Source organism: Triturus cristatus, chromosome 3_2 (genome assembly GCF_964204655.1).
Source record: "Triturus cristatus chromosome 3_2, aTriCri1.1, whole genome shotgun sequence".
Taxonomy (NCBI): Eukaryota; Metazoa; Chordata; class Amphibia; order Caudata; family Salamandridae; genus Triturus; species Triturus cristatus.
The window spans coordinates 644339598-644366010 of record NC_140584.1 but is presented as its reverse complement, the minus strand read 5'-3'; the positions used below and the strand labels follow the sequence as shown (position 1 = coordinate 644366010).

The following is a 26413-nucleotide window of genomic DNA, read 5'->3' as shown; positions in this document are numbered from 1 at the left end:
AACGCAGAACAATGTCATACATTCACCCAAGTACAGAGATCTGGACCTAAATTCATTGTTTTTTTGCTCACCATGCCATTCCAGTTTGGACCCAGGCATATGCAAATCAGTCTTGACCCTGCGCCCAATGGGAACAGTCCAGCCCAAACTGCCAGGCCAGGTCCTCCCTGGACTGGAAACGAGCATCCTAGGACCGGTTTCGGGGTTTCACCCCTCTTCAGCCAGGCTAGCTTGACTCCAGTGGCATGGAGAGCACGGGGCCCACGTCTGAGCATACCTGTCACACTCGGGGTGACAAATGCAAAAAGAACTATTGATGGACAGAATGCAGAACAATGTCATACATTCACCCCAGTACAGAGATCTTGTCCTAAATCCATCATTTTTTTACTCACCATGCCATTCCAGTTTGGACCCAGCCATATGCAAATCAGACTTGACCCTGCGCCCAATGGGAACAGTCCAGCCCGAACTGCCAAGCCAGGTCCTCCCTGGACTGGAAACAAGCCTCCCAGGACCGGTTTTGGGGTTTCACCCCTCTTCAGCCAGGATAGCTTGATTCCACTGGCACAGTGAGCCCAGGACCCACGTCTGGGCATACCTGGCACACTTAGGGCGAGAAAGCAAAAGACACACAATTGATGGACGGAATGCAGAACAAATCAAAACATTCACCTCCAGTCAAGATATCTGGGTTAAATCCATCATTCTTTTGCTCACCATGCCACCCCAGTTTAGACCTGGCCATATGCAAATCAGTCTTGACCCTGTGCCAGGATAGCCAGGATAGTTTGATTCCAGTGGCATGGAAAGCACAGGACCCACGTCTGGCTTGGCAGTTCGGGCTGGACTGTTCCCATGAGGCACAGGGTCAGGACTGATTTGCATATGGCCAGGTCTAAACTGGGGTGGCATGGTGAGCAAAAGAATGATGCCATCCATGCAGGGGACCCCACTCAGGACTCCCCTAGGGGCCTAGTTTTCAGATATTTATTGGGTTGGCAGGATGATTCAAGGCTCAAATACTGAAGCTACCCACATCACCAAATCAACCCAATTCCATGTGTTTTCCTTTGCTATCCCCAGTTGCATTTGTGGGCCTTTCCTGTCCCAGGCTAATGTTTCACCTTACTTGTGGAGTGCAATTGCAATGGAGGTTTGTGGAAACATATGATAATAGGTCATTTGCTATCATCTACTGACCTTCTCTACATCTTTGACTTCCTATTGTAGGTCAGTGTCCACAAAAATACTTTTTGAAAATCATGTGGCATTATGTGTCATCCAGAATTCAAAGTGGTATAAATGACCTCTATCCCTAAACTCAAGTTCTAGGCTATATTTCAAAAGTGCATAGCTTTAACTCACTCCCCAACGTCAATTCATAAACCTTTTCTCTATAAAGTGCTGCATGGCCTCTAGAGAGTTAAAAAACACAGCTTGATTGATGGCTCTGAATATCTTGTTTTTTTTTTAAACAAACACTATACATCTCTGCAACAGAAGAGTCTGATTGAAATAATTGTATATCATATTTGTGTATTGGCCTTCTGTGCAAAAACATACAGGTGAAAACCTTGTTACCCATTGCTCCTTTTCGCTGCTCCTATGCACTATTTTTTCATTCTAAAAATTAATTTCTCTGGGAAATAGTTGTGCCTCTTGATGACTTCTAAATGTTGTCTACTTTTCAGCAATGTTTAGCTTTCTGAGATCTCCAATAGGTTTCACACTTGTTTCGACCACAAATTGCAAGTGGGTATAAATAACCATAGAAAATGACATTTCTTTTGTAATGCTAAACAAATCCAAAGAGCATCTGTCTCCTTGCTGGGGAACAGACACCTTCCTATTGCAATTTTTCACAAAAGAGCTCCTTGCTGGGGAACAGACACACAGCTCCTTCCTATTCAATTTTCATAAAAAAGCTTCTTGCTGGGGCATAGACACCTAGTTCCTTCCTATCGCAATGTTTCTCATGAAGAGAGAAGAATTGGAAGATAAAGTAACTGTGTGCTTGTGACCCTGGATATGTTGTGCCATAACAGGAATCAAAGCTAAGAGGAGGCAAGGCTGTCTGGAATGGCAACAGCACCAATGTAATCCTGCTTTCGTTTTTCTAAGACAAGACACCATTTCATCCTGTTTATCCCTCTCATCCATGTTATTCTGCTCTTGGAGCACCTACTTGTGCACCCAGGTATTCTATATTGTGGATGAGAAGCATAGTTAAGCCTTTCAGGCCCACAACCCTGAAGCCCCCCTGTGCTAAGTTTTGCTGATTGTGGTTGCATCCATTTCCCACTACTGGGAGTCTGGGAACTCGCTATCAGCCCGATTAAAGATAACCAGTTAAGGTAGAATGGTGTGTAGTATGCCTAAAACCATAGCTGCTCCAACCGTAACCCTTTGGAATTTAGACTACACCGCAATGTAACAAAATATTGTTAGGTCACACTTTTGCTGCATTAAGTGGTGAAGTTTAGGGATAAGCTAGTTACTTCCACCAAATGGAACTGGGCTTTTCTTTATATAATGTCTACCATACTTGTAGTAGTAGATTCAGGAAAATATGATTCTGGTTCCCTGGATCAAGAGCTGCCAGTTGTTTAATCTAGAAGACCAGGGAGCCCAAAGGACTGCATATGACAGCTCATTAAAATGCAGTGTCTGCCTGCTCCTAGGCGCTGGCACCCTGGGAAAAATGAATGAGAGTGATGTGGATACTCTGACCAATTGGTATGCAGGAGCTTTGTGATTAGACAACCAGCCTCAGTAGTTCATGCGAGATGAGATCCAAAGTCTTCAAATCATTGACTTCCAAAATATTATGACCATTGTCCAACATCACCAGTAGTAAAGCTCAACTGCCCAAGAAGCTGGAAATTGTTTTTAAGTCTAATGGGAAGACAAGGACGAAGTTCCAGCACCGCTGCAAGGAGGATGTGATCTCCTTGGCCTCTGCACAATCTTAATACTGCTTGCACCTTTTTCATCTCCGTAAGCTCTCTTCACAGTGAACTTCTACAAGGCTGTGGAACTCTCTTAAGCCTTACTCTGTGTCCTTCTCTGTAATAAAGAAAAGGTTATGTGCGACTCTGAAACAATGTAACTCTTTAACATGGAGTTCTGGCAATATTTCGCAAATCGCCGCATGGCGTAATTTTTCTTCCGCAAGGTTCCCGAATATGCAAGTGAGATTTGGCGTCCCCTAGTGCGATTTATTAACATGGGCGGTCGCTGTCAAAGGGCTGCAGTTCGAGTAGATTTGCTGCTGTTAAAGTAGATTTTCTACTTGAGTGGCAGCAAAATCAACTCAAATGGCAGCGCGCTCTTGCTCATCGCATAGTGGCATTCATGCTGATTTTAAGCGCTGCTTATCCTTCTGGCGCTAAATTGCAGCGCGAGCTGCATATTTTCCACCCATTGGCAGAATTCAATGGAATCTCATGCAGTTTTCCTGTAACTCCGTGGATTTCTGTGGAGTGAAACTCCGCAAGTTCCGCCCACCCCTAGTTTTTACCACATATACTCCCTACTTGACAAACATTTCTTGTTGGATTGAGTCCTGAAATGACTACCAGTGGAAGGAATATGGGACCAGATGTACTAATGATTTTACTATCATGGAGCCTCAACTGTGCAAATTTAGTATGCTTTGCAATTCCAAAAATAATTTGTGGTGTACCAAAGTGACAGTGAGACTCACAGACATCTTTGACGTTTGCAATGTTAAAATCGCTTCGCACTGAGAGTCGTAAGGCAAAGCAGATGGAAATTTGGTGTCTCCACCTTCCTCCTTTGAACTCACAAGGAAATGTATTTTAAGCAACTTTTTATGATCTGCAATGCTCCTTGATCAATCTTTTATGATGTGACACTTTTTTACACCGGACTTTAACCTCTGTTAATGTTCTACGGTGATGGCAATAATCTTTACATATCCTGGCTAGTCTAAAGTATATGTGTCTATATTTTACCTTTTGACTTGCAAGTATTTGGGTCCATCTTCCAAGAAAAGGTTTGATGGATAGTAATTAATACAAACGCAGGAAACCTAGTCTACGCCAAGAATGGATTTCTAACTACACTTCCTACAACGATATTGATAGGACTAAGTCATAATAAGCTTAAGTTGATGTGGACTTTCACATGACATATTTATGTATTAAAAGTTGTTGCACCTATCTATATCGAGTTTGTTTGAAGTTTATTTATGTTAGTTTTGCAGTGCTTCATATCCACTTCCCATAGCTAGGCCTATACTTTTCCTTCTTATTTAATGATTTAATGGGAAATATTTAACATCACTTTATGTACTGTGCAGTTGAAGGCGAATGTCCATGTCTATTCGATTTGTCAGTGGTCTTCAACAGCTCCAGCCAAGAGTTCTTTCTGGTTCATCTCCATCAAACTGGTGCATGTGACCTAGCCCATATTCTGATTAGACACAATCTATAGCAATTAGTTTTTTGTCCTTATCAGAAACCTAATTGATGGGTGGATTGACCAGGATTACGTTTATCTGTTTGCTTCTGGTCGTGATCCCCCGGCATTTATGATTGCAACTCGGCCCTAAGTTACCCAGGAGTGAGCCTCTGGTGTTTGTGACACTTTACCATTATCTGCAGCGCACATGACAATCGTGTGTGTATGCTGAGGGACCATTGTATCAGTGATTTACCCGGTGGGTGGGATTCTGTAGTGTGGCGGGGCATATTATGTGCACCTTTTTAATTAAGGTTGACTGCCGTCAGCCCACTATGCAGCAGTAGACTGTCCAGGATGGCAGTGACTGGGATCAAAGACCAGGCAATTTTCACGTGTAACCTGCAGAGGGAGAGGTGCCTTCTGTCCCAAGCCCTTCTACGATGATCTGCCTGTGCCTTGCAGACTTTTCCTTCATGACATCCAGTTGTTTCAAGGTGGTGCATGTGTGTGTGCAGTGTGTGTATCCAATGTGTGTGCATAGTAGAATGCGTAAGGAGTCTGTGTCCTGGTTGATTGACCACAGCAGATTCCATTTTGGATTTCCTCTGTGGGGGTAGTGGACAAAGTGGAAGATGAAGGTAGCATGCCAGATGAGGTCTTATTGGTAGACTTCTTGAAAGTAATACTGAAGCTTTTGATTTAAACCAAACTCTAGGACATAGCACCACAGGAGGCATTTTGCTGTTCGAAGTGAACAAATATTCTTTGCCCACATCAGGCTCTTTTGTTCCCTCTAAGGTTTTACCCCATCAGGTTGGTGGGTGCAGTGTGTGAGGGCATCTCCCACTTCTGTGCCAGTGTTTTGAGTTTCTCTGAGCGACAGACTCCACGTCGCAAACCTTGCTGCTGTTACTTGAAGACAAAGGCTGTGCCTACCTGGAAGAGCTAAGGAAAAGGAGTTTGACTGCTTTAAGTCAACCCCATGACTGCGCCTGCAGAATCCACAAACTCTGCCTGGTAACATAGTATAAGAAAACAGAAGAAATCCCCAAATCAATGTTACAGAAATTCTCACTGACCGGTGCCCAGACGCCACCCCTGCTGGTATCTCTGACTGCGAGCTTCACATCCATTTATTCATTTATTGACAGCTTTGTTCGAACATTAGATAATTAACATAAAAACAAGTACCATCCATTGACCATAATGGCAATAAATAGTGAAATCAGAGTTAAAACGATAAATTCCACATAAATTAAAAGATACATAAGTGTGCTTAAGAAAGTGAGCCACATCACGTAGATTCAGAAAAGCATAGGTTTCCCGATACGAAGAGCAAGCTTACGAAAAAACAACACTAAAACAGCCCTCCGGTACATTAAGCATTAGGAGATATAACTGGGTGGGTTTGACAATAAAAGTTCCCCAAAAAAAGAAAAATGAAGCAAACTCTATGGGGATCTTTCGTCGTAAGGACATACAGGAACCGTGGAGGGCTAGTACTGCCCTAAAGGAAAGCAGAGCTGGCATCTAATTAGCCCCAGCCTAAAACAGGTTAAAGGCGTCCTACCCCATGAGTGTGTAACTAGGTCAAGGTACAGCTTCAGACTTGGTGAAGTTTGAATCAAGGTATAGTCTTGATTTTGAGGCTTTACTAACTCCACCACCTCCATTTCCCGCTGCTAAGATTCATAAAATACCTTATAATCTATCAATTTTAGTTAACTCTTGGGGCTTGTAAAAGATGGTGAGTCTGCCTAATGTAGTGCACCCTTGATTAATGTAATCTATCAAAGGGATCCGATAACCCTGATCACAGGACAATCGCCAGTAACCTCTTTATTGAACGAGGCGTAGGGGTTGCAGTAGATTCAGCACCATAGTAACAAAGGTGCCAGGTTAATCTGATCTTTCACATAATCCAGTCCAATCTCTTGGCGGATGGCATAGGTAGAACAACTCGGAGGGCGGCCTAGAAGACGCTTGCAGACTCCATTCTCCCCAGCCTGTCAGGCCACTGACCTTAAAGTACCCCCACAACCAGGAGCCGTAAATTAAAACAGGTAAACACTTTCTTCTGTACACTTTCAGAAGGGGGAAATTGGCTTTTCTGCTTATGATTGATGCCAAATTAAAAACAAACCCAACGAAATTCATAAAGCAAATCTTGCCCTCACAATACCAGCAGCGGTTTTTCCATGAGAGCGGGGAGTATCGCCCCACCACCTGCTGCCATCCGTGGGTGAAAAAATAAAATGGAAATGTAATTATTTATTGCCTTTTTATGTTTTTAACTGATGCGCACGCTGCAGTGGCCCCGAGCCAAGAGACATGCGGGGCATGTCCTGTGCTACAGATTGACAACCTGAAGGACTCGAGCAGTGGCTGGCTGGATGCTCCAAAGTGTGCATGTCAGTTTGGCCAGCTGTTTTTGCGATGTGCCGGACATATGTTTTGCATCCTGTCTAGGTCTCCGTTCATTAACATATTCAGATTGCCCGGGGTGTGATAGCCTAAGCCAGTCATGCTTTTCGGGTTTGCACTGTGTCTTTTAAAAAGTGATCCTTACCCTGATTTGGGGGATTTAGCTGAAGCTGGTTTCAATGGCATTTGACCTTGCTTGCCCTTCCCTGCTGTCCATCTTGTTGAACCATCCCTCAACTGCTGCTTTACATGAAGACCACACATGCAGTGCCATCCTTCCCAGCAATTGAGAAGTATTGGTGTGAGTAGTTCCAAGACCTGAGAAGGCAGTGACAATTGTTCAGGTGGTCGGTCTCTTGAATGACCGCAACATTTGTGCCTAGCAGGGGGAGTTTGTGCTAGACAGCCAGGCATTTAGCAAGACTGTTCAATCCTCTAAAACTGTGAGATATGTTGGTGAGGCTCACGATTTAATTTTACAAATGGTTTTTATGAAACAGTGCAGTGTGCTGTCATTCCCTACAGGGCCGCTGGTTCTGGTTGTCATTGGTGTTTAGTAGGTGCCGCCCCTTCCAGAGAGAATGCCTTTTACCCTTAACCCATCACCAGCCCCCACACCCTATCAACACCCCCAACTTGCATTCAACTCCTATCATTTCCTCAGTACTATATGTGGGAAACTCCACTGCAACTAGTGTCACTGTAACTAGTAACTGTACCTACTGTAAGTGTGTTGTAGTGGATGGGTAAACCGATGCGGGACCCTAAGCATCAGCATGTGCCGTTGCAGGGTAATCTCACATATGAGATCTCACCTCCTGTAGGCATTGTTTCATGTCTTTTCTCACCAACCCTAGTTCTACCTTTTTGTCCTGAAAAAATATCTTCATGCGGCTCATGGTGACAGTTTTGCATCTTCCAGTGTCTGTCTTCAAGGTCTTGAAAGTCGCTGTCCCCATGTTTGGTGTGGCAGGAGGAGCTGTCTGATTTTTGGGGAAGTCCCTTGTTGCAGAAAATCCTCATGTTGTTGTCACATTTAATTCTGCAGTTTCCCATCTTGATAGTGAGGAAAAAAGCCTTTAGGGCACATTTTTCAGTAGACTGTTGGGATCCCCAGACCAGTGGCAAGCGAGGGGGCAGGCAGCTACCTGTGTGTAACACTTGTCCAACAATTAAGAACCATTTCTTTTATGTTTTTTCCCTTGGGCTCACCTGTTTTAGGCCCGTCCCCCACTGTTCATCACTGTGCATAGGAAGGCTTCAGACTTCCGCAGTGAGGCTTGCTGGCTGCAACTTGTCTTCCTTATTGGGGCGTTGCGCCTCTGTGCTACTGCTCTTGTGCAGCTCAAGTAGGTGGGTTTAGGTGCACTCCACCTACATGTGGAGGTGGGGGAGAACCCACTCTGCCACCTATAGTCAATGGGTGAAGCCAGGGCCGGCCTTCAGCATGGGCAAGCTGGGCCCATGCCCAGGGCGTCTACATTCAGAGGGGGCCCAAGGAGCTGTCTCCATGTAGGTCATGCAGCAGTCTCACTCAGAAATGGCTCCAGCGAGACAGTCCACACTGTGTTTAATCCTTCTGTTTTTTCTTGTACAGGCTACTTGTGCCCATCCAAATCCTCTCGCTCTCCCAGCTCATTTACAATTTGCAGGAAGGAGCTGAGCTGTGGGTGATTCAGGTGAGAATGGGGGAGCAACGGGCAAGTTTGTGTAATCAAATGAGGTCTGCCCCTGAAAACAATAGTTGGACCCTCCAGCGCCACACAACTTACCATGTGGTGACATTTTACTTAGTAGCAGCAGCGAGGAAGAAATGGGCAGATTTGGACGCAACCGGACAGTGAAGGTCTTAGTCAGGAGCAGCCAAACATCTATAACAATAAATTCGAATTATTGCTTTCTAAAAATGAGACATTTTACATCTTTCTGGCCACATAATGATGACAAATAGGAAACTATTATGCTACTCAATTAGTGGTATTTTCTTAAGTTCTACCATTTCTCTTTGGATTGTAGCCATTGCAGTTTTGTTGCTTTTGACTAGAAATACAGAACTTCAAGTACCAGGATGCAAAGAAAACGCACATTTGCTAAATTAATGGAGATAATGGTTTGCTCCTTGCATATCTCAAGTTACAGGCTACAACTAGGATGAAAAGTGGGGGACTAAGGTCTCCACATTTGTTTCTCCCCAGGGCTCTATCTAAGCAAAGGCCGGCTCTGGGTGCAGTTGGGTCTCTTTGCCCCAGTCTTCTCTGCTGTCTCCTGTGGTTATGCTCCCTCAGTCACACTTCTCAGATGGGGGAGGGGCACTGTCTCCATGTGATTGCTGCCACGCAAACCAGCGCCTGTAGACCTTTCATAGATCCTCAATGGATGCTCCTTTCAAGGCGGGGCAGGCCCTGGAACCGCCCAACAGTCTCTGTCTCCTACTCCACAACTGCCAGGCCTTCCCACTTGCTTTGCCTCTATGCCTCTGGAGAGCTCTCCATTCTTGAATGCTGCTTCATCGTGTCACAACGCTTGCCAACTCAGCCTTGAAGCCTGGACCCCACCTATCCATGCACATGAGAGGCACTGCGGATAACTTCTCCCGTCTAGGGGAGCATCCAAATACTCCTTTGGACCTCTACCATGGCCCACGAAGATACAGCTCGCTCCTCCAGGGCCTGCCAACTTGAGGGGACCCAGAGACTTTCTCTCAGTCACCTCTGTTGGGCTTCGTGCTGCAGCTCTCATTCTAATCCTCTGGGGTTGGGGCACCCCCGTTTCAGAACGTTATATGGTCCAGTCTGCTTCTCTGTCGCCAGTGTCTGGCATGTACAGCGGATGTGAAACTCTAAACCCAAGCATTCATTGTCATCTTACGCAAGGCTACGACCCCGCCTGTAATTATTTTTTAAACCCCATCCTTGATAGGCAAGTCGATGTGCAATCACCCCCACTAACACCTGTCTAGGCTAGGGAAGATTGAGTGTAAAATGCCTTTCAGCATATATGAGCTCTGCCTGGCCTTTATACCTACCCTTTGAGAGGTTCGCATAAGTGGGTGGGCAACAGCCTGCCCAATTTTGTATAACGTCATCATCAGTTCTCCTAATGTGCTGTGTTGTTTTTGTTTTTTTATTCTCCCTCATTATGTTTGAAGACATGGGGTAGAGAGAGAGTGTGTGTTTACTGTGCATGTGCCCTAGAGACTTGCAATCTGCAAATTGATCAAGAGTAGACAAACTTTTTTCAAGTAAACACAATAGCTTCCTTCTAGGGCCTCTCGACTCTTCATGGGGCCCCGTTTCAGCCCTAGGCCAATAAATATCTGTGAGATATTTGAACATTAGGGTCTCCTCATCACACTCTGCAGGGGGTGGTCAATTTCCACTGCATCACTGAGGAGATACTCAAAGGTAATTTTGGGTTTGGGTAGTGGGTCTCGAACAGATGGAGGTTCAGCTGGGATATTTTTCCATGCTCTCCGTTTGTCTCATTCTAAAGTATGAAAGAGTTAACATAGATTAAATGAGCAGTGAGTGCTTAATCTTTCTGACAACCTCGGTAATCCATGAAAGCATTGAGCAAGGAGCTGCACAACTTGGAAGTATGAGAAAGGCAAAATTCCAGGTTGTGTTTTGCACACTGTCCTTGCGCCTAGCCCATAGAAAAACTGTTCTCACTGAGAGCTTGGGCAGGGCCATCATAGAGTCAGGCAAAGTTAATACTCTTGCCTGACCCTCTTGGCTCAGACAAGCTGATAAAACCTGTTTTGTGGTTCACACTGGACATAACATATCTTTTTTTGATGAGGCGGTACAGCTTTTTTGTCTTACACCAAAATAGGAAAAACTAGCTATCAATTATATTTGTGATTATACCTGGCGTATATTAATGAAGATATTACGAGAAAGCAATGAAAGCAAAGACAGTGTCAGGTTCAAATTCTATTTCCAGTATTTATAATTTGTCATGGAGAAAATGCATTTAAAGTCGGATTTGTGTTTATTGCATAGAACTATTTTCCGTTCATAAGTATCAGACTTTTGATTAGTGGTCTTGGATTTTGAATTATTATAACATCTGTGTATGTAGGGAAACAGACATTCTTTGAGAATTTCAATCTTCGATTGCAGAGAAAGGATTTACTCTACTCTCACACTTCAGGGGATTTGGTTGGTGTCGTTGAAGTCGAGACAGCTCTGCTCACAAGATGAGGAAATGATGCAAAATGACCCCACAAACCAAGAACCGCCACTGGTGGTGCAGAATCCTGTTCCTGGGAGCTTGTTTCAAAAGGGTCGCAAAATTCCTTGTCGGAAGGAGGTGGTCTTGGGGGACGGATGGACGAGGAGAGATCATCTTTCTCTAATGGGTTTTTTTCTGATATGGAGGTGTGAAGATAGTCATTCAGCGTAGGAGTCACTGCGCTCTTCAACCACTCAGTCACAGATGGTACTGTAAAAATACTGCCAATTGCTGAGAGCCAAGCGATTGTTCCTCTAATATCAGGCATTGGCTTTAAAACCTCTACTTCCTCACTGGTGTATTGCATGGGTAGAGACTCCTCGGCACAGACTGCAGTGATTGGAGGTTCAAGGCTGGTTGACCTGGATTTCGGCCCTTCAACATGATCTATGCACACTTCAACAGACATCACCTGCCTTTGCTTTTCCATCAGAACAGGAGAGGAACTGGGTGTATCAGGATGTCTTAAGTTCTCCAGCTCCAGTGGTTGAATTTCCCACTCTCCTGTTTCAGAAGAAGACCTGCCATTGTCCGAAGCTGCACTCGACACAAGGTCTTCCTGTTCCTTCCGTTCAGGCTTCTCCAGCATGCTAGGATGCATGCAAGGAGAATGATCTTGGCTTGGATTCACAGGTTGGTTGACATTCACATCTGCTATTTCTTCTCTGTGAAACTCAGCTTGATCAGTCTCTTTCAATCCTGGAGGCCGATTGGACTCTATGATTATAGCTGATGAAATGTTAGGAGAGTGGAATGCGTCCTTCTCCATGCCAATATGAGTCTTCACACTTGGACCATGGAGACAGGCCTTAGCTATAGGCCCTGGCGCTAGTCTAGGCCTTGGTGATGTGTAGTTCTTTGCCAGAACAAGGTTATTACTACTTTCTGTTTCCTTCTTACCTATCGTGTTGGCAGGCTCGATGATTTTTCCATTGGGTCCAGACATTAAAGAGTCACACATTGTGTTGCTTTGGTATGGCACAAGCTTTCTCTTTAAACACAAAAGGCAATAGTTTCTGAAATACGAGTTGACTGTTGAAAGACTTTTGCGTTTGACACCCTCTCTCTGCTCGATAACCCAAGGTGCTTCAGCATTTTTTTGATCAGTTTTCCTTGGGGATCCATCCTCAGTTGACAATAGCAGTGTAACAGGATCTTTGTTGAGCTGCAGTACATCACTGTGAGCCTGCGGGCTACTCTTCCTTAGGAACCTTGGGCAACATTCGGCCTTGGTGTCAAGCTTCGCTTTCTGTAGTTTCTTTGTCCAGAACCAGCAACAAAGAAATATCTTCAATAACAACAGGACAGTCAGCACGATCACAATTGTGATGATTGAGGTTTTTTCTATCAAGGGAAGAAGATCAGACATATTAATAGAGAACCAGCCATCCTAATACACCAAGGAACTGTTGTACAGAAGGAGAATGATTACTGACACACTAAATATTGTAAATAGAAATGGTAAGGATGGTGAGGGGCAAAGAGAGAGAGAGAAAATGGACAGAAAGAAGGGTACACACAAGGTTTGTGAAAGAGAAGAGAACATTGTCAGAAAGTTGAAATGAAGGAATAACTACTTTAAAGTAAAGAAGAAATCGAAGCGAGCCGGAGCATAGAAATAGTTAAATGGAACTTTGCTTAAAGGAAGGAAGAGAGAGAACAAATAGAGATGAGGAAAGTTAGATATGGATAAAGTGTCGGATATGCAGGAAAGATTGGGGATTTGTTTGAGGGGGTGACAGAAAGGGATATGTAGAATATTAGTAAATAAGTTTGTTTTAGCCCACATTGCAACCTTATCCACCTATGCAAAATCCTCCACCTCTAAGCACTTGTATGGATTTAGTTCCCATTGAAAAGGCAAGCACTGATGCTCTGCATGATGAAAGTTCTCACAGTGTGTCCTTTCAGTCCTTGACATTGCTACATCATCTGCCTATCCTGCAATGATGACAATAAATATTGAGGCTCTTGGAGCACATCAGGATTAAAAAGAAAACTTAAAGGGATCAGAAATGCTCGTAAGGCCATTTTTTTTTAGTATGTTGTCTAGGGTTCTGCAATTCTGTTGCAAGGAGTCTTGGTGTAGTGTAAGGAGAATTGAGTTAGTGTGAGGAGGCTTGATCTAGAGTAGGCGGTGCGCAGTGGGGTGACATCCCCATTTAAAAATACATTGTATTGCCATTGAAGGGATAGAAGTGTGTGGTCAGCAATATTCCTATGTTAGATGAACCTGACATGTCACCGACTCTACCCTGGATCTGTTGTCTTTTCAGAAGCACCAACTTGGGGATAATTCTCACAATTTGTGCAGTTGTCCTCTTTGCTTTTGGATGTGTGGATTAATGAGATGAAAATAGAGAGATGCCCGTGGGCAGAACATTTTGTTTTAGGAGGTTCAGACTACAAGGAAGAAAGCTTGCCTTATGGAAGGGTGAGAGTTATGATCCATGGGCAATCAGTTTGGGTACATATCATGATGATTGGTGCAAGGACGGGAGATATGTGTAAGAAAGAGAAGTGCAGGCTTGGGGTACAAAATGTTTTATAGAGTATGACGCTCAGTTGCAGGGTCAAATCGAGTCCATTCACATTCGCACTATGTGACCATTGGAAGTTCTTCTTTTTGATACTCTGGAGAATTTAATTTGTACAATTTTCTCAGATTTACATTCTCACTTTTAATTAAAGTTTGATTTCCAGTAGCCTCTGTTAGAGTGGCAGGACTGTCTGGACATTTAAGAAGTTCTGTTGACCCTCCCTGATTCTATTGTAATTTATTTTTATATACGAAGTTCTCGATATTAGAAAAAAACATTTAACACCATAAGACATGCACAGGTGATACATTCTTACTTTATACATACAATCTCACATAATAAGAGACGTACATTTGCAAAGCTTGATCTAGAATATAAGTGGTAGGAAACCGCAAATGTAGCAGTCTTAATTTGAAAACATGTTGTGTTGTAAATTGCAATGTTAAATTCTGCCTTCAGCATTCAGCAGACGGGTATAAAATAGTTGGAGTTTTAGGATTACATATTCATACATTATTGACTGCAGATTCGTCTTTAGATTTTAGTAGATATTAGTGGATACCAAATATCCCTGGGATGTAAGGGATTGGACAGTCTTACAGCATTGTTATAGTTCTTTAGTTAGGTGCTTCAGATGAGAATGTGGGGTATGCATCTCTGATAGATGCTCTCATGCAACAAAGGAAAATGTCGATCTGCATTCACATTCCTTTACACTTAGGTGGCGAAAGCCTGCATCCGTAGCATGACATCTGACATTCAGAGTTTAGCAGACCACACCCTCAACCCTATTTTTGCTCTACCCTATTTTCTCTACCATTTTTTTTCCTCCAACAAAAGGCTCAGCACCACCCACACGTCCCCGCTCACATGGTCCGACTACTACATCATACATTTCAAGATAGCCGGCAAACAAGCCACTCCACCAGAAAAACCCAAAGCACCATGAAGACACTGGGGCAAAATATCTGAAAAAATCTAGACCAAGACCCTACAGCAACGCCCAACACACCAAGTTGTCAACACCAAGCTCTTTAATAAATGGCTTACTGACTGTGCCAACTGCACCGTTCCCACCAGAAACCAGATCTACAAAAACAACAAATGACCTAGCGGGTATACAATGACCTCAGGAAGTCCAATTGCCACTGCAAACAACTTGAGAGAACTCAAGACTCTACAAAAGCACTACCGCAAGGTTCACATACAAAGCTGCCCTCGACCTCTACCACCAACTACAAGATACAAAGAAAAATGCCCTAACTCTCAGACTCAAAGCCAGCTCCAACAATGGCTTTAACAATGGCAATAAACTATTTTCCATCGTCGAGGAATTCTCCGATTCCGCAGCTGCCAACAATGACATTATCCTATCCCAAGCACTCAACAACCACCTCTCAAACTTCTTCGAACAGAAGGTTGTCAAGATTTACAACACATTTGACCAACAGCATATGGATACAAACTCCCCAACCAGCCATACACCTCCTTCATCACCAAACAGAATCTAAGCAACTGGAAGCTCCTCTCAAATGAAGGAACCACTGCCCTGATGAATACCATCTACTCAGGAGCACCCTTATGCCCACACTTCAGATACAACTGTGGAAGAACTAACATCTCTCCCACACTCACCGCTATCATCAACACCTCCATAACCACAGCCACCTTCCCATCTTGCTTGAAAAGTGAAGAAGCCTGTGTCCTATTGAAATAATAATAACCCGGCATTTGTGAAGCGAGAACTAATCACACCTAAGGGTCTGAAGGTGCTGGGAGCCGTCGGGAAGATTAAGCAAGCTATTGGCCAGAGTCACATGGTGATGGGCTGAGCTGCCATTGATGAAACCAACCGTGGACCCCAACACCCTCAGCAGCTACAGAACCATCTCAGTCCTGCCTTTTTCAGCTAAAGTCATAAAGCCATCAATACCCAACTCGCAGACCACCTAGAACTCCATAAACTCCTAGACCGCTCTCAATCAGGCTTTCACACCAACCACAGCACAGAGGCAGCTCTCATTACAGCCACCGATGACATCAGAAGCATCCAGGACCGAGGAGAAATGGCCGCACTCATCCTCCTTGATCTCTCCACAGCTTTTGATACAATCTCCCACAAGTCACTCATAAGAAAGTTTCAGCATTTGGGTATCTGTGAACTGGTCTTCAAGTGAATATCCTCCTTACTCACTGACAGAAGTCAATGAATTAGACTTCCACCCGACAACTCAAAACCCAAGAAACTCATCTGTGGAGTCCTTCAAGGATCGTGGCTCAGCCCAACAGTCTTCAACGTCTCCACGACGCCGCTTGCGGATATCCTCAGAGCCCACGGCATCAACATAGTATTCTACGCCGATGACACAGAGCTCATCATCTCCCATACCGACTCGACTAGCACCGCCAAAGCAAACTTTGCCTCCTGCATCAGCAATGTCGCTGCTTGGATGAAAAAACAACTCCCTCCAGCTCAACACATACAAAACCGAAGTCCTAATCTTTGGCAACAAGCACTCCTCCCTGGGACGCCTTTTGGTGCTTTCCAAACTTGATACGGAGGTTCTCGGACCATGCCATGGGGAAGAGGTGTGGCGCCGCGGCCAGGGCGACTGACGCCGGAATCAGGGGATCACAGTTCGATCCCTGGGGCCGGCGGCAGATCAGCCCAGCACCCTGTGACTCTGGGCAATAGCTTGCTTAATCTTCCCAACGGCCCCCAGCGCCTAGAGACCCTTACAGGTGATTGTTCGCGCTTTACAAATGTGGATTATTATGCCAAGAACCGCTGTATCATCCTGGACACCAACCGCTCCATTAGACAGATCAACACCGCCTCCTCATCATGCTTCCATCATGCTTCCACACCCTGTGAATGCTATGCAAGATTTTCAAGTGGATCCCACTGAACACCAGACAAACGGTCACCCAGGCTGTTATTACAAGTATCCCTGATTACGGAAACGCCCTCTACATCGGAATCCCAGCAACTCCAAACCACCCAGAATGCCGCAGCCAGACTAATCCTGAACAGCCAGCAAAATAACCACGTCCCTCCACACCTCAACAATCTCAACTGGCCCTCAGTCCAGGAAAGATGTAAGTTCAAGATACTCACCCACGTTCACGCTTGCAAAGCTTTCCACAACACTGGTTCAGCTTTCTTCAACTACCTCAATCAACTTCTACCCACCCACCAGACGCCTTTGATCTGCGTCCCAGGCAAGATCACACTTCCCTTGTATCCAGAAGACCAGAAGTGGAGGACACTCCTTCTCATACCTCGCAGCCAAGACCTGGAACGACCTCCCAAAACACCTCAGAACCTCCCCCTCCCTCATGGACTTCTGAAGAAATCTCAAGGCAGAGCTCTTCCAGACTAAACAGGCATGATCTCCTCCTTCCCCCTCAGGCCTGCTCTACTGAGCGCCTGGATACTCTCACTGGTGATTAGCTGCGCTCTACAAAATTACATAACATAACAGTCTGAGCCCCCATTTCTACAAACTAGAAGGCTAAATTAATATTCTGTGGATAAACTTAAAAAGAATATTCTTAAACCTACTTCTGGGTGAATTACATCAGTCTGTGCACAGCAGGACCTGTACTCCTCAGAGATTCGATGTTGACGCTCTCCGTTCCATTTATCCCTTGCTGTGGGCTGCGATAGTGGTATATCAGCTTGCTTAGAGTTATAAAGCTGTGTCACCAAGTGTTCAGGTGATGCAGCTTCTATTAGCATTGTTATAGTTCTTTAGTTCGGTGCTTCAGATGAGAATGTGGGGTATGCATCTCTGATAGATGCTCTCATGCAACAAAGGAAAATGTCGATCTGCATTCACATTCCTTTATGTGCCAATTGAGCTAATGTATTAAATTCGCCATTTGGTATGCGTCTCATTTTAAGGCGTTCAAGAGATCGCAAAATAATAAAGATTTGTCTTGCCATGGTCAGGGATAATAATGGGTGACAAGACTAATTCTGCGAGTATAGTAGCGCCAACCTGACTTTCATGCACAGCTTCCTCCACACAGGGACTCTGCATGTTGTGTGGTACTGATCTTATATCAATTTTCGGTTGGTCGTCGGAGTACTGCTGATTGTACTGTCATGGAGGCATGCCCGTGGGTTTGTGTACGACAGTGAAATCCATTCTATGAACAGTGTAGACATACCTATCCTTTTCGGATCAGAAAAAATTATTATGAAGAAGCAAGTTACTTCCGCTTCCTCCAAAACATGTAGTAGTTGAGGTTCGCAACACTGATCTCAATTCTTTTTTTTTTTTTCTTTAATCCACAGATAGTCCCCCTATACCAGGCGATTCTCCAGTTTGTAACCCCTGTATTGCGGTTGTAATTTTCTCCCTGGTGAAAGGGTACATCAGAAACGTCCTGTGGCCATTGCTTATCCAGGCAAGAACAATGCCATCTAAATACACCTCACACATTGTGTGGATCTGTAGAAATCTGAATAGCAATTGTGAAATATTTGGAGAAATGATTCAGCATCACAGCACGTGTGACCATCATCATCTGTTATCTTTATAATATTGTCCGATGCCAATGGTTGTTTCATCGTAAATGCCAGTGCTTTACTCGGTCTCTCCCCCTTTACATACTGGCGAGCAGAGAGTCACCCATTAAATGCTTAATTTCTCTATCAGATATTTCAATGTATGCGGTAATTTTGCCCGGATTATGGCATGGGTGCATGCATGCAGCTATCCCTTTTCAAGCTCACAATTATTCTCACATTCTGTTTCACTCCTTTTTAGGTCTCGTGCCTAGCGTTGCAGTGCGTAGCACTGCTCACGCAGCGCGAGACCTCATGTAGGGGGTTCTGAAAGCTAACCACATTCTCGTGCGTATGGTTTTGCTTTCGCCGGGTGCCATTGGCTTTAGCGTGTTTTTTAAAAATAAAATAAGGCACTTAATTGGGCAAAGGCGGGCGCATGTCCCGCCTTTGATCCACCCATTCCCATCGGTGTCTATTACGCGCAGCAGGAGCAGCACAGACTACAGTCCCCCTCGCCCCTGCTCCTCTGTGGTGCGCGCGCACCACTGGTGTCTGAAACGACCGCGCGCAGGACATCGAGTGCTGACTGGAGGGGGTCAACAGTCGCGGTGACCGCGGCCTCTTCCAGGCCTCCTATGTGGAGGTGCTGCGGGCTGCCGAGCCCATCCCGCCGCCGCCCACCCCGGAGCCGCACTACCCGGCTCGCTATGCCAACCTGCCGGCGGGCGTCTTCTCCCCGGAGCTGCCGCTGGTGCAGTCCTCGTTCCGGGCCCCGCAGGACTCTGCATTTCCGGGGGCGTTGGTGCTGATGCAGCAGCGGCTCTCGCAGTCCTACCCACCCGGCCCCCAGCATGGAGCCCCGTACCAGACCAGCAAGTAAAGTTGATCTCCTCTTATCCGTTATGCTGCTGCTTGTTTTGTATATTATGCCATCGCTATCTAAGACCAAGATACAATGAACAACACAGATGATATCCTTTCATAGTTAATGATTGATGCAAGCGTCTGCTTGTTTTCTCATGTGTGGTGGTGACGCCTGTATGAAGAGGGATGTGTCATGCAGTATTTTAAAACTACTTGTAATCAATTTTAAAAGGGAATAATGGTGGGCACATATGATGACATTCCTCCACTATTATCAACACGGTCCATTTACAATAGGCATACAGTCCCCAACCTCTCCTAGGTTGAAGCGTCTCCCCATACTTTATTTGTCTACACTGTAGATCTTCAGGAGCTGTTACATAATACAGTTTGAGTCCCACATTAACGCGCTCCCAAGGGAAGGGGCCCTTCCCCAGATAGCCGTTCAGTTCTACCTCCAGCACATTGGGCCAAACCCTGCATCAATGGGACATTTACAGCGCCTACAGGGCCAACTCCATCATTTTTATTTTTCAGCGCCAATAACATTCCATCCCATGCATTTACATTCGGATATTTCCTGGCCCTCGACCCTGCATAGAGATCACTCCACTTTACTCAATTCAACACCACTCCACGCTAAACTACTTAACTTCACTACACTCTATAATAATTTCCTCTACTCTATACTACACCACTTCACTGTACCACGCTACACTCTATAGGTCGACATTAACAAAATTCGACCTAGTAATGTTGCATTATTATTTGCTACGCCAAAAACTTTTACTAATGCGAGACCTATTGCATTGCAAATGCTTGTTGCTTTTAGGGCCTGATTTAGGGTTTAGTGGGCGGATTAGGAATTGTTGCAATGGCGTAGTACTTCACTGCCTCCATGGCGGAGGTACCAAATTTTTAGATGTCTGCCTGCCCAGCGGACATGTCTTGCATTTCCAGGAACCGCTGTCATGGCAGTTCCTGTAAATGTACTGACATTTTAAGGTAGGGCTCAGTCCTTATGAAGGAGCCGTACTTCAAAATTTCAACCGTTTTTTTACTTTTTAAAACAAAATTGCAAAGCGGGATCCTGCATAGAGTATTGCGCCAAAGGTCATTCTATTTGATCGGCTGGGTTAGTGTGAGCCTACATTCTGTGCACTGCGTAACACAATGCACCAATCCGCTTATTATAGTTCAGGCAATAGAAATTGGTGTGTGTGCCTTACACAACAGATCTTGTGAAGGTGTCTCCCTCTTTATTGATGTTTGGACATTTTGAACAAGTTGTGCTTTCCAAATTATCAAGCAATAAAAGGCCACTCTTATTTAATGGAAAGGACTTAACAAAAGAGACAACCATCCAGTGCTTAATGTGTACCGGTGCTTTCCGGTGCCTGTGCTGGTACTTAATTGTTAACACCGGTGCTTGTGACCAGAAGAAGACGGTATCAGGATAATTTAGAGATGACTACAACAACTGGGCATTTTTAATTCAGTGAACAATAAAAATGACTATTACCTGCCGCCTATGCCATTCTTATAGCTTTGAGGCCTGAAATAGTCCGAATTGTCACACTTCTTGGAGTGTGAAGGTTAGTACTTGTGTGTTTAGTCTCATTGGCAGCATGGCAGGGTTAATGTGTGGTGCAAGGTGCGTAGGCCTCCTGACGAGAGCCCTGGCACTTACAAATTAATCACTACAACCATCGTGAAACTTTGTTGGACATTGCACTGTGGCCATACGAAGACGGTGTTCACTGCCTCCGTCACAGAGGACAGAGCAAATTAAGACTGATTACAGTCAGTACTAAGAGTCTCTTACACTGGCTGCATTAGTAACTGAGTGGGTCTGTGAAAGTGTGCATCTGTGAGTGGGTGCATCGGTGTCCAGCACAAATATAGCTGTTACAGTGGCCCTGCTGAACCATGCTGCAGCAAACATCTTAGAGGTTTACAGCACGTTTGCACTGAAACCGTTTGTGATGCCATTGTGCAACATGAATTTGGTTCTCAAATACCCCACTTTAGCCAATGCGCAGCTGTACTCCATCTGACCCAATGAACAGCTGCCTCTCAAAATTTTCTTTCTAGTCACAATCACGTCAGCTTGTCACAAGAGTGAGCTGCAAGCCCTCTTGGATCATCTCCCTTATACAATATACTTTCCAGACAAGCTGGTATTATGAACTCGAGCTGCATTTCTGCTGAAGGTAGTAACACCTTTCCATTCTAGATAGGCTATCAGTCTCCTGAATTTCTTTGCCCTGCCTCTTTCCTCAAAGGAGGAGGAGAGACTGCATCGTTTGGACCCCAAGAGGGCACTCAGTTTCTACAGTGATTGTACCAAGGACCATCTGGGTGAATCATCAACCCTTTGAGGGCTTCACAGGAACAAAGAAGAGCAGGGCAGTGCAGAAAAGATAAATAGTGCTTCACATATAAATCTGCTGAGCACTGTCTTAAGAGGCAGCAGCCTGATGGATTGAGGGCTCATTCTAATCGAGCCCAGGCTGCAAATATTGTGCTAGCACACCATGTGTGTGTTCTGGGTATTGGTCAGTCACATCCACCAGGATGGGTGTTTGCCTTTTTGGCTCAATCCACAGACTCTCCACCATGGGAGGTACTGTTTTAGTATCTGTTCACAAGGTGGGAAATCTGCGGTTAGCAGTATCCATCAGAAGAGCGAGCTACTTCCCTTTGGTAATGCTCTTTCTGGTGGATACTTAGTCTAACTACCGATTCCTCACTGCCCCTTCCACCTACAGTGCTTAATTTGTAAAGTAGTGAGTGCTGGTGCCCAAAGCTCTGCTCATGCAATTAAATGTTGGCATGCCTAGTGCAAAGGCTGGTAGTCCTGAATCCACCTCACGCTTCTTTAATCCTCTACCAGACACTCCATGCATCTTTATCTCACCCTTGCATGTTTCTGCTCCCACCCTGTATGATGTTTTTCCATCTTTCTTTTCATCCATTCTTCTGCTTTGTTTGTTTTTCCCTCTACTGCTGTCCGTAAAACAGCTAAGGTAGGAAAGAAAAGTGCCAGCACCCAAAAATGAGTGCCAGGTGCCCCCACCGGCAACCACCAGCTCAAATTAAGCACTGCGCTTCCCTGTTTCTGTGCAATGGGTTGTTTTCCCATCTAACAAGAGCCCAACATAGAAATCTTCACACTGGTCAAGCTAATTTACTGATGAGCTCTGAGTCAGAGGGTGCCGATAAGCCTTAGGAAGAGACTGACATCAGTGCAACTGTATGCTTCTTATGTATGGCCCACTTTTTACTTCCGGAGTGTAATGACATTGTGCGGAGCCATGTGACACCACCTAGCTGCATCGCAGGAGTACTGCATTTAGTTTCCAGATACAGTGTGATGCCAGACTACCATTCCAACAATCAAAATGGAAGTATATTTTTGGTTGATACTGTGGACACTGGGTCTTGAGGGAGTGCCCTGGAGTGGCTTCGCTCCTTTCTCAAGGACCGAACCTTCCAGGTCTCCTCCTCCTCAGCCAGGTTTTGTTCTCATGCCTCTCCCTGTGAAGTTCCACAGGGCTCAGCGCTGAGTCCTTTGTTATTCAACATATAAATCCGTCTTCTAGTGGAGGTGGTTGAAAATGCAGGCCTGTCTCTTTTTTCCCATGCCGACGACACCCAGATTGTGTTCTCTCTCTCTCCAACTAAGGGACACGGACCCTCTGACCTTAGTTAAAGCTTGAGTAAGATCTCTCATCGGATGCAGTACAGTTTATTTAAACTCAAAGGGGACAAATCCGAAGTCATGATACTAGGTAAAAGGCCCGATCTCTGGGGGTCGCAGCACTGGCCCGTTGAACTGGGTGTACTTCCCACTCCTTCTAGCAGTGCTAAAAATCTGGGTTTCATCATGGACGGATCACTATCCATGAAACAACAATTGGTCAAGGTGACGTCCACCTGCTTTACTGTCCGCAAGTGACTTAAAAAGATCCTATGGTTAATCCCTTTCTCAGCTCAGAGGTCAGTGAGCCATGCCCTCATGATCTCTAGGCTAGATTATGGCAACGTCCTGTATTTTGGAGCCGACAAAGCCACTATCCAAAGACTGCAACTCGTTCAAAATGCAGCTGTTAATCACCTTTATCGCCTTCCCAAGTGCACCGCAGTCTCTAGCATTCTTGGTGACCTACACTGGCTGACTCTGTCAGACCGTATCAAGTTCAAAGCACTCCGCCATATGTTTAGGGTTAAATCTGGATCTGCTCCTAAATACCTCTGGGATTTAGTCCATCTTTTCGACCCCTTCCAGCACCAGAGATCCGCTCTGCAGACTCAGTTTGTGGTACCTAAAACTCGACTGGCTCACATGAAAGGCTGTTCTTTTTCCTATTTAGGGCTGACTTTATGGAACGCCCTGCAAGCGGCCTTGAAAGATTCAGCATCCCTCCTCGCTTTCCGTAAGTGCCTCAAAACCTGGCTTTTCTAACTTGTGCTACTGCTTCTCCCTCTCCACCCCTACTCTCGCCCTCCGCTGGTAAACCCTCTGGGCTAGCTGTGCGCACTACAAGTTACGTAATAATACTAATAATAATAACCTCAAGACTTTGGTCAAGTATCAGGATATTCAGTTAATCATATGAAAATCCAGATATTATTTAATCACCACTCAGAGCACAGTGTCACATGCTACGTTTCTACAGCAACCTATCTTGGTGTGACAACATCAACAAAGGTTTAGAAAATGTTCAAGTTATATTTAAATGTCTCCGTTACCATTCTCATTTTGCCCTAATGGGACCCTTGGCTTAATCAAGAGTTGTAATCTTATAAAGATGATCATCCTGGCAAAATTTATTTATCGCTTCCGAGCCTTACCCCTTACGGTCCCCTCTGATATTATCTGTAAGGTGGAGTCTTCCGGGCGCCACTTTGGATGGAAATACAAGAAACCACATGGGGCTTTATGCTATCTTCGGCTGCCCTTAAATTGGGACTGGGACCTACCATGTATCCATTTTTATAAGTTGGTGATATTCTAACTTTAGAGTGATTTATTAGCTCATACAGGATTCTAAAATCCTTCACATTTTAAGTGTAAAATATTTAAAACATCATGTTTCCAAATATGAGTAAAACACTTTTACTCATATTTGGAAACATTTATCACACTGGTGTCATATTCCCTCATCATCTTGTATACATCTCATCTCATATATTGCATTATGGTCCAATCCTTTTGCCCAATTTCTCTCAAGATGCTTTTGCCCCACAAGGTCTTCACTTCAATACGTAGACCAACTGTAGAGAGGATTAACTTTTTGATCCCTTTGAACAATTAATTCTTACTCACATGAGTACCACTGTTGTTTTTAAATATCTACAAATTAGTGATTATTTTGATATTTGGCTATGTCAGCATTTTGCTTCGACCACATAAACCTTTGGGAAACACTTAAGGCCTTCTTAGGTAGTTGGACAGATCCAGTAACATCACAAAACCACTTCCACCCCATGATTGTAGCTCAGGAAGCTCTCCAAGCACCATGTCACCGCTAATGGAGTCTGACAGATGTGTGCTCAATTTGGTGGAGCGGGGCTGAATATGGTCATCTAAATGCTTAGCAATTAGTCTATGGCCTTTTTCACTGAAGTTTTACTCCAAGGCAAACACCTAAAGACCGAGGCTACAAATCAAGTGGAGGGGGTATGGTTCTCAAATCGACCACCTCAGAACTCTTGCTCCAAGTCCAATGGGTTATACGCCCCTGTCTCTGACTGATAGGTGACACTACCCTTGCTTTGAAGTAGTAGAACCGATGAACTGATGATTTGATGTGCAAAATAATTTTATGTTTGCAAACCCTGTGATTTACAAAATTACAGGGTTTGTGTCTATATTTTTTTTAACTACTAAACCCCGTTTGTGATTCAAAAAGGACTTTCTGAATTGCAAACTGTTAAAAATGGGGGTCTCTAGTTGGCAGAGGTGGGTACCTTTGTCCAAATGGGGACCCTTGCTTCTAGTCAGGGTAAGGGCGGATACACACTTTAGATAACCCCTGCTGAGCCACTGGGTAGCTTGGCACGAGCAGACAGACTTTTCCCAAAGGCAATGTGTAAAGTATTTGTACTCAAAACACACAGTAATACAGTGAGAACACCACAAACTGACAACACACAGTTTACAAAAATAAAGCATCTGTATCTAAACTCAACAAGACCAAAACGACAAAAATCCAACATACAGGTAATAAGATATGACTTTAGAACAGTTATTGCAAAAATAAAGCTTGTAGAAAACTAATAGCGACACCTGGAGCTACTGCAACGTCGTGACAGCAATAGATCCAAAGTACGGCGCCGACCGCAAGGAGTGCGGCATCGGGCATGGAGTCACACAGACCCCCAAACAAACCGTGCCTTGGAAATGAAGTCTATGATTAAGCACGGCATCGTGGAGGTGAGGTATCAGTGCCAAGGCAGAGGCCGGCTTCTTTGCTGCCACGGGGGAGGAGAGGCATTGTGTCCGCGAGGAGGCGACTTGTCATGTCCAAGACAGGAGAAGACGGTTGCGTTGGCGGTGAGGCGTCGGTTCCAGTGACAATGCGAAGGCGGCAAGTTCGTGGAGTCACCCTCGGCGGTTAACGGCGCCGCGATAACAGGATGCAGGCGCTGGCGATGACGGAGTCAGTGCGAGCGCTGGCGTCGGGCATGGCTGATAACTGCAGGCGTCGGCGGTCGTCAAAGGGCGTTGAAGCTGAAGTGCAGGCCGGGCAGTGCATTGTTCACTTCACGAGTGGTGCCCCGGACCTCGGTGCAGTTCACGGCATCACAGCAACATTGCTGACGGCATCGGAAACAGGTTTTCTTGCTTCTCTTAGGTTTCTTCCAGCTCCCAACAGCAGGAACAACCTCCAGAGGCCCAACACTGGAATAGGCACCTCCTGGCAGGTCAGAACCCTCCGCAAGAGGGTTCAGGGGAGCTGGGGGTGAAGTCTTTGTGTCCCTGAGACTTGAGCACAGGAGGCTAGCACACTTCAGGCCCTTGGAGATCTTCTTCAAGCAGGTTCAAAGCAAAGTTCCAGTCTTTGTCCTCTCTTTGGCAGAAACAGCAACTGCAGGCCAACCCCACACAGCACACAGCAAAGGGACATTATTACTCCTCACAGCTCTTCAGCTTTTCTCCTTGGCAAAGGTTCCTCTTGAGTCAAGAAGTCATCTAAAGTTCTGGGGTTTAAGGTCTAATACTGATACTCAAAAAATGTCTTTGTTCTCTTTGTGCAAGTGTCTCTGAGCCCAGTCCAAACCAATTCTGTCCTCTCTTGTGAAGCTGCCCGACAGGAGGTGGAGAGAGCATGGTGTAAGAAAGTCAGGCCCTATTCAGGTGCAAGGGAAATCTCCTCCCACCACTCTAAAT

General features: G+C 45.0%; 2 protein-coding genes across 3 annotated transcripts in view; one reads left to right on the top strand and one right to left on the bottom strand.

Moving 5' to 3' along the window:
- LOC146857878 (uncharacterized) overlaps positions 1-26413 on the top strand; it is a 1488219-nt gene that overhangs the window by 322382 nt on the left and 1139424 nt on the right. The window lies entirely within an intron of this gene.
- The window catches only part of LOC146857880 (uncharacterized), a 165960-nt gene continuing 150329 nt past the window's right edge, over positions 10783-26413 (bottom strand). Inside the window, exon 2 of the mRNA XM_085648586.1 lies at positions 10783-12435. Within this exon, the coding sequence (XP_085504712.1) occupies positions 11000-12435 (1436 nt within the window). The 3' untranslated portion in view covers positions 10783-10999. The remainder of the gene's footprint in view (positions 12436-26413) is intronic.